General features: G+C 42.6%; 1 protein-coding gene across 1 annotated transcript; it reads left to right on the top strand.

Annotated features, from left to right (window-relative positions):
* Positions 1-3,569: 3,569 nt before the first annotated feature.
* Positions 3,570-8,480, top strand: s1pr3a (sphingosine-1-phosphate receptor 3a). The gene is made up of 2 exons (XM_021599017.3): positions 3,570-3,919; positions 4,845-8,480. Exon 2 carries the CDS (start codon positions 4,978-4,980, stop codon positions 6,175-6,177), a length of 1,200 nt encoding a protein of 399 aa, XP_021454692.2. The 5' UTR covers positions 3,570-3,919; positions 4,845-4,977; the 3' UTR covers positions 6,178-8,480.
* Positions 8,481-10,386: the final 1,906 nt, after the last annotated feature.

Raw genomic sequence — 10,386 nt, 5'->3', positions numbered from 1 at the left:
CTACATTGAACTGAAAAGGGTTCTACCTGGAACCGAAAAGGTTCTACCTGGAACCAAAAATTGTTCTTCAAAAGGTTATCCTATGGGGACAGCCGAAGAACCCTTTTAGGTTCTAGATGGCACTTTTTTTCCTAAGGGTGTACTCCTCAACCCTTCACTCTTAACATCTGTCTAAGTCTCAGTGGACCCTTTGCAGATGCCCTATCATGTTTTTGGATGGCTTTGTTAGCCAAGTCTAGCATCACAGCTTAGATCATGTCATGTAAACAATAACAGCACTATCTGTATCAGGAACTCTTTTGCAATAGCAAATAAAAAATGTCTATTTTTCAGTGAAGTTCTTCCAGATTTTCTGAGATTTCTTTAATGTCATTCAGAAGAAGAAAACATCTAACTTCTCTATAGAAATAGAGTGAATGAAACATGTCTATATTTGTTGTGCCATTGCTAAGTAATAAATGATGAGACAACCTTCTCATTAGTTGCTAAGTGATACTGTTTGGATGGACTTTGGTTTTGTACTGAGAATCTTGGTGGATTTGTTTTTGGGGAGCAGGGTTGTTTTGAAAAGGTGAATACTGTATCAGAACATTAAGAACATCTTCCTAATATGGAGTTACTCTCAGGACAGCCTAATTTCGTCCGGGCATGGACTCTACAAGGTGTCGAAAGCGTTCCACAGGGATGCTGGCCCATGTTGACTCCAATGCTTCCCACAGTTGTGTCAAGTTGGCTGGATGTCCTTTGGGTGGTGGACTATTCTTGATACACAAGGGAAACTGTTGAGCTTGAAAAACCCAGCAGCGTTGCAGTTCTTGACACACTCAAACTGGTGCGACTGGCACCTATTACCATACTCTGTTCAAAAGCACTTTAGTAATTAACATCAATAAGGGATCATAGCTTTTACCTGGATTCACCTGGTGGTCTATGTCATGGAAAGAACAGGTGTTCCTAATGTTTACTACACTCAGTGTATTGCAAGCAGTCGAGAAAATGGCATGTAATGGCAGCCTGTTAGCATTTCCCTGTCAGTGTACCATCTAACAGTTGGAATAATAGATTGGTTCACTTTCCCCTGGGGATACCATACAGGGAAGGTGCTGCCTGGACTATCAACACAATATGGGAGAGAGCCAAGTGTGGAGTAGCGAGTCATCCTGTGTGGCTCAGTTGGTGGACCATGGTGCTTGCAACTTCAAGGTTGTGGGTTCTATTCCCATGGGGGGGAGTACAAAATATTATGCACTCACTACTGTAAGTTTCTCTGGAAAAGAGCATCAGCTAAATTTCTAAAATGGGGAGGAGGGCTGAAGTAACACAGCACTCAGAATACCTGCCTCAAGTTCCAAAATGTTGAGCTGCAGTTTTTCCTCCTGTTTTGGTAATTCTGTTGAAGTCAGCAAATTCATGTCACATTGTGTTTGACTGCAGCCAGGGAGAAGCTTCTCATCCTGTGAGTAACTTAGAGTGAGTGACTGTACGATCCTGTCAGAAAGATAGAATGTCTGTAGGCAGGCAGGGCAGTGGGAGAGGGGTGACCTATCCCACACACAGGAAGGGCCAAGGGAAAACAGTGATCCATCTTTCTGAACATGAATAACAATGTCTGATCTAAGCGTGGATATGAAGGGTCATAACTGATTTTTTCTTGACTTGTCAATTAGAAGTTCTAAGGCAAATAAACAAACCATCGGAGCATCAGTCTGTTTTGTTTTTCAAAACGATCAATGTTGTGTTGTTTGTTTTATATTGTCTCGTGTTTGTTTCATCCAAGTGAATCATTTTGTTCTGTATTGTGTTTGTAGCGGATTATTTGTGGTGGTATTGGACAACATTTGATTTCAGGAATGACTCACAAGGTGCATAAGACCTTTTGCTGAAAGTAGAGACAGACAGAGGCAATCATTTTAATAGCACTACTGTATGTATAGTAGGCTACCATCAACACCTAAAGGGTGACACATTCAATGAGACAGATAAGTGTGTTTTCTAGCCTCAAACTAGTAATTTACCACGGCATGTATAATGTATTGGTGCCGACAAAGTGCAAAAACAAAAAACTTTGACTAAAGAAACAAAACACACACATACCTGAGTAATTCAAAATAAATCATCTCCAGCCCAGCTACAGTAAGAAGGGATTCAGTGTATCTTGAGCTATTGAGTCAAACATCAGCATCACACCGACTTTGGCCTCTGGCAACTCAAATTGGTTGAGAATACCGCCATAAGCAAACAGGAAAATGCTCATCCAGAGGCTGCGCTCCTAGTGGCCGGGATCTTTAATGCAGGGAAACTTTAATACGTTTTACCAAATTTACACCAGCATGTTAAATGTGCAACCAGAGTGCACCTTTACTCCACATACAGAGACGCATACAAAGCTCTCTCTTGCTCTCCATTTGGCAAATCTGACCATATTTATATCCTCCTGATTCCTGCTTACAAACAAAAATTCTAGCAGGTTGTACCAGTGACTCGGTCAATAAAAAAGTGATCAGATGAAGCAGATGCTGAGCTGCAAGACTGTTTTGTTAGCACAGGCTGGAATATGTTCCGGGAATCTTCCAATGGCATTGAGGAATACACAACATCAGTCACTGGCTTCATCAATAAGTGCATTGATGACGTCATCCCCACAGTGACTGTACGTACATACCCCAACTAGAAGCCATGGATTACAGGCAACAGCCGCACTAAACTAAAGGGTAGAGGTGCCGCTTTCAAGGAGCGGGACTCTAACCCGGAAGCTTATAAGAAATCCCGTTATGCCCTCCCTTGGTGTCCACATCACCAACAAACTAACATGGTTCAAGCACACCAAGACTGTCGTGAAAAGGGCACGACAAAACCTATTCCCCCTCAGGAGACTGAAAAGATTTGGCATGGGTCTTCAGATCCTCAAAAGGTTCTACAGCTGCACCATCGAGAGCATCCTGGTTGCATCACTGCCTGGTACGGCAACTGCTCGGCCTCTGACCGCAAGGCACTACAGAGGGTAGTGCGTTCGGCCCAGTACATCACTGGGCTTCCTGCCATCCAGGACCTCTATACCAGGCAGTGTCAGAGGAAGGCCAAAAAGACTCCAGCCACCCTAGTCTGTTCTCTCTGATACCGCATGGCAAGCAGTACCGGAGCTCCAAATCTAGGTCCAAGAGGATTCTAAACAGCTTCAACCCCCAAGCCATAAGACTCCTGAACATCAAATCAAATGGATTTTACACTGCTGCTACTCTCTGTTATCCATGCATAGTCACTTTAATAACTCTACCTACATGTACATATTACCTCAATTACCTTGACTAACCTGTGCCCCTGCACATTGACTCTGTACTGGTACCCCCTGCTGCTCTTTAATTATTTGTTACTTTAATTTCCTTTTCTTATTTTCGTTTTTTTGTGTGTTATTTTTAAACTTCATTGTTGGTTAGGGCTTGTAAGTAAGCATTTCACTGTAAGGTCTACTACACCTATTGTGTTTGGCGCGTGTGACAAATTACATTTGATTTGATTTGGTTTCATCCAGACCTCCAGTCATGACATGAAGCTGGGGAATACGGAATGATCCCGCCCTATTCAGTTTGGCACTGGGAGACGTGAGAGTTGGACGTTTCAGAGAAGGGAGAAGTCGCTGAATAAAGGACCATTAAAAAGTTTGACGGATGTGAGAAGACTGTTTCGGAGTTGTGGGCTATAGCTAATTTATCGGAATGACATTTTAGCGGGAATATCAATAACAGGCATATTCATATAGTTTACTTGAATGTCCGCGATAAAATATGGAATCGATGCCACGACGTAATCCGAGGATTGTTTGGATATTGAAGCAGGGATTTTGAACCAACACATCTGTCAAGGGGCTATATGAACGTATCCATATTTACTATCTCAAATGAAAATGTAAACAGTCCTTCAGGTAGGTCTAGGTTTGACTGATGTTCCTAATTTTAATAATGGACCATTTCATACTTTTACAGCGAACCCTTACAAAAAAACGATTGTGCCCTTTCGAAAAATATTGCATTCAGTATGAGGTTTAACTACGGTACACTGTAGTATAACTGCGGTACACTCTTAGAGTGCAGAATAACTGCAGTATGCTGTAAATACACTCTAACAGTGTACCCCAGTTATACTACAGTGTACCGCAGTTATACTACAGTGTACGGCAGTTATACTACAGTGTAAGTCTTCTGCACTCTAACAGTGTACCGCAGTTATACTACAGTGTAAGTCTTCTGCACTCTAACAGTGTACCACAGTAATACTACAGTGTAAGTCTTCTGCACTCTAACGGCAGTATTTTCAGCAGGCTGCAGTTATTCTGCACTATAATTGCAGTTATACTACAACGTACTAGAGTTACACAGCACTCTGACAGCAATCTTTTATAGTAAGGGAAAAAATAACTATTTCATTCGAGTGATTACTGGCAAACACATTAGTAATGAACCATCTTACTTTGTCAGTTCTTATTCTAATAAGATGGGCAGAATGGAAGTAACACATTCTATCCAAACATAGGGGAAATAATTATCCACCAAACTTACGCTCTTCAATAATATATTTTTGAATACAGATGCAAATGTTTTGAATGACATCAAGATGTAGAAAACCTGTTCTTAAATGTCATTCATTATGAAGCATGCCTATAGCATGCCTTTGCAGCCTACTAAACGTTTTCAAACTAACCTGAGATGTGACATGAGATTTGTCAGTTAATTCTTACCCTCTGGCATGGAATATCTCATGGGTTAAATCAACATATTAGCAATTCCTTCATTCATAATAGAGTTCCTACTGAATTAGTGAAATACATTTTAATGCAGTCTATCCAACAGGTCCCTCCCTATAAAGAGTGTGATACCAACAGTGCCAGATAAAGTAGTCCACTGCCAGTAGATCCTCTGTCTACAGTCGGTGGTGTTCTGGCGCCCTCTGTTGTGTGACGAGGGAAGGCCAGGGACAGACAGGATGGAGAACGTGTTTGAGGAGGGGATGAACCCTGTTATCATTGCCCACTACAACCACTCTGGGAAGTGGGGTCGACCTCGGAGCAGTGCGGCCTGTAAGACTGTTGTCCTCCTCCTCATCTGTGTCCTCATCGTGCTGGAGAACATCACAGTGCTGCTGGCGCTGTGGAGGAACAAACGCTTCCACAGTCGCATGTACTTCCTCATCGGTAACCTGGCCCTGTCTGACCTGTTGGCTGGGGTGTTCTATATGGTTAACATCTTCACCTCTGGTAGCAGTACCTTCTTCCTGACGCCGGCCCAGTGGCTGGCAAGAGAGGGAAGCATGTTCGTGGCCCTCAGTGCATCCACCTTCAGCCTACTGGCCATCGGTATTGAGAGACACATGACCATGGTTCGTCTGCGTCCGTGCGAGGCGGCGGGGCGGGGGAGGTTACTGGGGCTGCTGGGGGCATGCTGGGCCGTGTCGGTGCTGCTCAGTGCCCTGCCTTCCCTGGGCTGGAACTGCCTGGAGCACCTGGCCTCCTGCTCTACCGTGCTGCCCCTCTATGACAAGAGTTACGTGGCCTTCTGCATCAGTGTGTTTAGCGCCCTGCTGGTGGCCATCATCATCCTCTACATCCGCATCTACCGGCTGGTGACGTCCAGCGGGCGGAAGGTTAGCAGCAGGCCCTCGGAGCACTCACTGGCCCTGCTGAGGACGGTGGTGATAGTTCTGGGGGTGTTTGTGATGTGCTGGGCCCCGCTGTTCCTGCTGCTGCTTCTGGACGTGGGCTGCAGTCCAGAGCGCTGCCCTGTGCTCTACCATGTGGACTGGTTCATTGCCCTGGCTGTGCTCAACTCAGCACTCAACCCCCTCATCTACACCCTGTCCAGCAGGGAGATGAGAGCAGCTTTCTTCAGGCTGCTGTGCTGCTATCAGCCTCAACTGGAGGCCCCAGCCCCCATGGCAGGCAACCCCCACCTGGGGACTGTCATCCCCACGGCTGAGAACAGCAAGTCCAGTGTGGGGGGAGGAGGTAGTGGGATAACGGGGGCGGCCAAGTCTCTGACCCGGGGGAAGATTGCAACGCCCCTGAACTCTAACAACCAGCATTTAGACCCCTCCGCCCCCACGGTGCCACACCTCTCTGGACCGGCCGACCTTCTGTCAGCGGTGCTGGTCAAGGCTGGGGCACTGCCCTCCCTCAGCAAGTTCTGACTGGACAGCTAATTCACTGTAGACTGGTCCCAGATATGTATGTGCTCTAGTAATCTAGCCAACTACTCTGACTATCGTTGTCATGCCATGTTTGTCATAGTTGGCTAATGCACATCCAGATATTGGACCAGGCTAGATTCACACGACATGGCTAGCTGACAATGCTGTGTGTGGGCATTGTACAGGCATGAACAATGAGACAATTTCAGTATGTACTGGTGAAAGTAATGACCGAGGAGACCTTGGGTAAACACTTGGATGAGGTTTCTACTGATGAACCTTCTGTAAATACATTGCTTCACCAATGAAACCGCAAAGCGAAGATCCGCGAAGGATCTACTCTTACCATAGCTCATCTAAAGCCACTATTTTGCAAAAACATTCAAAGGACACACATTGAACCTTTGTACCTAATACATAATTTACATAACTATGGAACACAATGCAAAATGTTACCAAGTCATGCAAAAGAGCAGGGCTGTTTAATGTTGGTCCTGGAGGGCCAAAACACTTCTGTTTTTCATCTTCTCTTTCTAACCAGGGACTGATTCAGACCTGGGACACCAGGTGAGTGCAGTTGACTACCAGGTACAAACAAAAATCAGAAGTGTTTTGAATTGAACAGCCCTGTAATAGAGCATAATATAGCTTTATTAACTATATATATTGTGGGATCAGTGAATGAATTGTTTATAAACTGTTTATATGTGTGTAATAGAGGATGGGTGGTGTGCAACTAAAAGTAGGATCACTGTGTATTGCACATGCAGTGTCTATTGTTTTTCAGATTCACCTGCCTTTCTCTTTCTATGTCAGCACAGGATATTTATTTTCAATGAAGACCAAGGCCTTCTTAGTGCTATGAACTGTGTGACAATCCTTTGTGTGTATGCCTTAACTGTATAGTGAGTAAAATATTGATTTTGTAATGATTTGAAGTTTACTGCCAGAGTAAAGAACGTGTCAATATCGATTCTGGTAACTCTCAGCAACATAGATGCAAGACACTCACACAAATTATTTAACCAACAATGGACTAAGTTACATTTAAATCTTGAGTGGTGTGGTGTCTAAAACCATTACATACCAATTGAATAAAAACGATTCTTGCTTCATAAGCATTGGTAGCTTTTCGTGGTTTTGTATGTTAGGCTTTCATGTAATGCATTCTCAGAGTAGTTACTGTACACAACAACATTGCAGCATGTTTTCTCACAATATTTTGTTTTAATTCAATTTGCTACTGTATGTAGACATGACATAAGTTACATTTGAACTTGTTTTAGTTAATATCCCAAGCCTTAATCATCCCAATTTTAACAGGGATCCTAATCCACGAGATAATAAACATACTATCATTAATGAGACAGAATAAAGGTATATTATAATGGTTTATTAACTCTTCAGATGATACTGTTTAATATCCTAATATAAAATATCCAGGCCATTCATTCAACCCTTTCACACAAAATTTGCAAGCTATTCTTTCAGAAATTAATCTTGCATATCATGAAAGGATTTCAACAACTCAATCTGTTTGACACTGCTACCTAGTGGGGAAAGAAAGGAATTAGAGAAGGGAGGCTGCATCAGGTACTGCTGGAATGTCTACCAATGAATGGCATGTCCATCTTTTTGTGAGAAATTACACTGGCCACTCAAAACATTTATAAAGTATAAATGAGTCAGTAATTATTAGTAAATGGTTTATAAGGAACTATATTAAACATCTCATGAATTATCTTATGAATCATTATTATATACTTTAAAAGTGGTTTATAAATGTGTGAATAACTAGCTTACTAATATTTACAAATGTGGGAATGGTCTTTTTGGGCTCAACTGGTAATGAATGGTGTGGCTGTTGAACAAGTTGAGGAGACTAAATTACTTGGCGTTACTTTAGATTGTAAACTGTCATGGTCAAAACTGTCACGCCTTGATCTGTTTCACCTGTTCCTGTGATTGTCTCCACCCCTTCCAGGTGTCACTTATTTTCCCCAGTGTTTTCATCCCTGTGTTTCCTGTCTCTCTGTGCCAGTTCGTCTTGTATGTTTCCAAGTCAACTAGCGTTTTTCCCGTTCTCCTGCTTTTTGCATTCTCCTTTTTCTAGTCCTCCCGGTTTTGACCCTTGCCTGTTTCTGGACTTTGTACCCGCCTGCCTGACCATTCTGCCTGCCTTCATGACGAGCCTGTCTGCCACTTTGTACCTCCTCGACTCTTATCTGGTTTTGACCTTTTTGCCTGTCCACGACCATTCTCTTGCCTACCCCTTTGGATGAATAAACATTGTAAGACTCCAACCATCTGCCTCCTGTGTCTGCATTTGGGTATCGCCTTGTGCCTTAATACAAAACATATAGATTCAATGGTGGTAAAGATGGGGAGAGGTCTGTCCGTAATAAAGAGATGCTCTGCTTTTTTGACACCACACTAAAAAAAGCTAATTCTGCAGGCTCTAGTTTAGACTAATCTTGTTTATTGTCCAGCCGTGTGGTCCAGTGCTGCAAGGAAAGACCTAGTTAAGCTGCAGCTGGCCCAGAACAGAGCGGCACGTTTTGCTTATAATTGCTATCAGAGGGCTGATATAAATACTATTCATGCCAGTATCTCTTGGTTAAGAGTTATCAGCCCCGGTCTGCTAACTGCTAGCTTGTTTAGCCCAGGCCTACTAACTGTTAGCGTGTTAGCATCGGCCTGCTAACTGTCTGAATCGCCGTGTTCCCAGTCAGCCCAACCACTCACTGGACCCATATGTTCACTTGGCAACGCATTCCTCTCTAATATCAATATGCCTCGTCCATTACTGTCCTGGTTAGTGATTACTGTCTTATTTCACTGTAGAGCCTCTAGCCCTGCTCAATATGCCTTAAAACGTCTTATGGCTGCAGGGCAGTATTGAGTAGCTTGGATGAAGAGGTGCCCAGAGTAAACTGCCTGCTCCTCAGTCCCAGTTGCTAATATATGCATATTATTATTCGTATTGGATAGAAACCACTCTGAAGTTTCTAAAACTGTTTGAATGATGTCTGTGAGTATAACAGAACTCATATGGCAGGCAAAAACCTGAGAAAAAAATCCAATCAGGAAGTGGGAAATCTGAGGTTGGTCGATTTTCAACTCAGCCCCTATTGAAGTTACAGTGGGATATTGGTCATCTTGCACTTCCTAAGGCTTCCACTATTTGTCAACCGTCTTTAGAAACTTGTTTGAGGCTTCTACTGTGAAGTGGGGCCGAATGAGAGTGGATTGAGTCAGAGGTCTGGCATCAGTCACGTGCTGGTCACGCGCATTTCACATGAGAGGTATCTCCCATTCCTTTGCTTTTCTGAAGACAAAGTAATTCTCCGGTTGGAATTTATGTTAAAAACATCCTAAAGATTGATCCCATACATCGTTTGACAAGTTTCTATGGTCTGTAACGGAACTAGTGAACGCGCTTCGTGAGTTTTGATTTGTTTACCAAATGCGCTAACAAAAGTAGCTATTTGGACATAAATGATGGACATTATTAAACAAATCAAACATTGATTGTGGACCTGGGATTCCTGGGAGTGCATTCTGATGAAGATCATCAAAGGTAAGTGAATATTTATAATGTTATTTCTGACTTGTGTTGACTCCAACATGGCGGTTATATGTATTTGTTCTCTGAGCGCTGTTCTCAGATTATAGCATGGTTTGCTTTTTCCGTAAAGCTTTTTTTAAATCTGACACAGCGGTTGCATTAAGGAGCTGTATATCTTTAATTCCATGTATAACACTTGTATTTTCATCAACATTTATGATGAGTATTTCTGTAAATTGATGTGGCTCTCTGCAAATTCACCGTATGTTTTTGGAACTACTGAACATAACGCGCCCAATGTATACTGAGATTTTTTTATATAAATATGAATTTTACCAAACAAAACATACATGTATTGTGTAACATGAAGTCCTATGAGTGTCATCTGATGAAGATCATCAAAGGTTAGTGATTCATTTTATCTCTATTTGTGCTTTTTGTGACTCTTTGACTGGAAAAATGGCTGTGTTTTTCTGTGGCTTGGCTCTGGCCTAACATAATCGTTTGTAGTGCTTTCGCTGTAAAGCCATTTTGAAATCGGACACTTTGGTGGGATTAACAACAAGATTACCTTTAAAATGGTATAAAATACTTGTATGCTTGAGGAATTTTAATTATGGGATTTCTGTTGTTTTGAATTT

Source organism: Oncorhynchus mykiss, chromosome 4 (assembly GCF_057628025.1).
Source record: "Oncorhynchus mykiss isolate SJ-2025 chromosome 4, ASM5762802v1, whole genome shotgun sequence".
Taxonomy (NCBI): Eukaryota; Metazoa; Chordata; class Actinopteri; order Salmoniformes; family Salmonidae; genus Oncorhynchus; species Oncorhynchus mykiss.
The sequence above is the reverse complement of the archived record's forward strand: the minus strand, read 5'-3'. Positions and strand labels throughout refer to the sequence as shown.

Bases quoted from the DNA above. Each gene is read 5' to 3' on its own strand.
- s1pr3a (XM_021599017.3), top strand. From the start codon at position 4,978: ATGGAGAACGTGTTTGAGGAGGGGATGAACCCTGTTATCATTGCCCAC.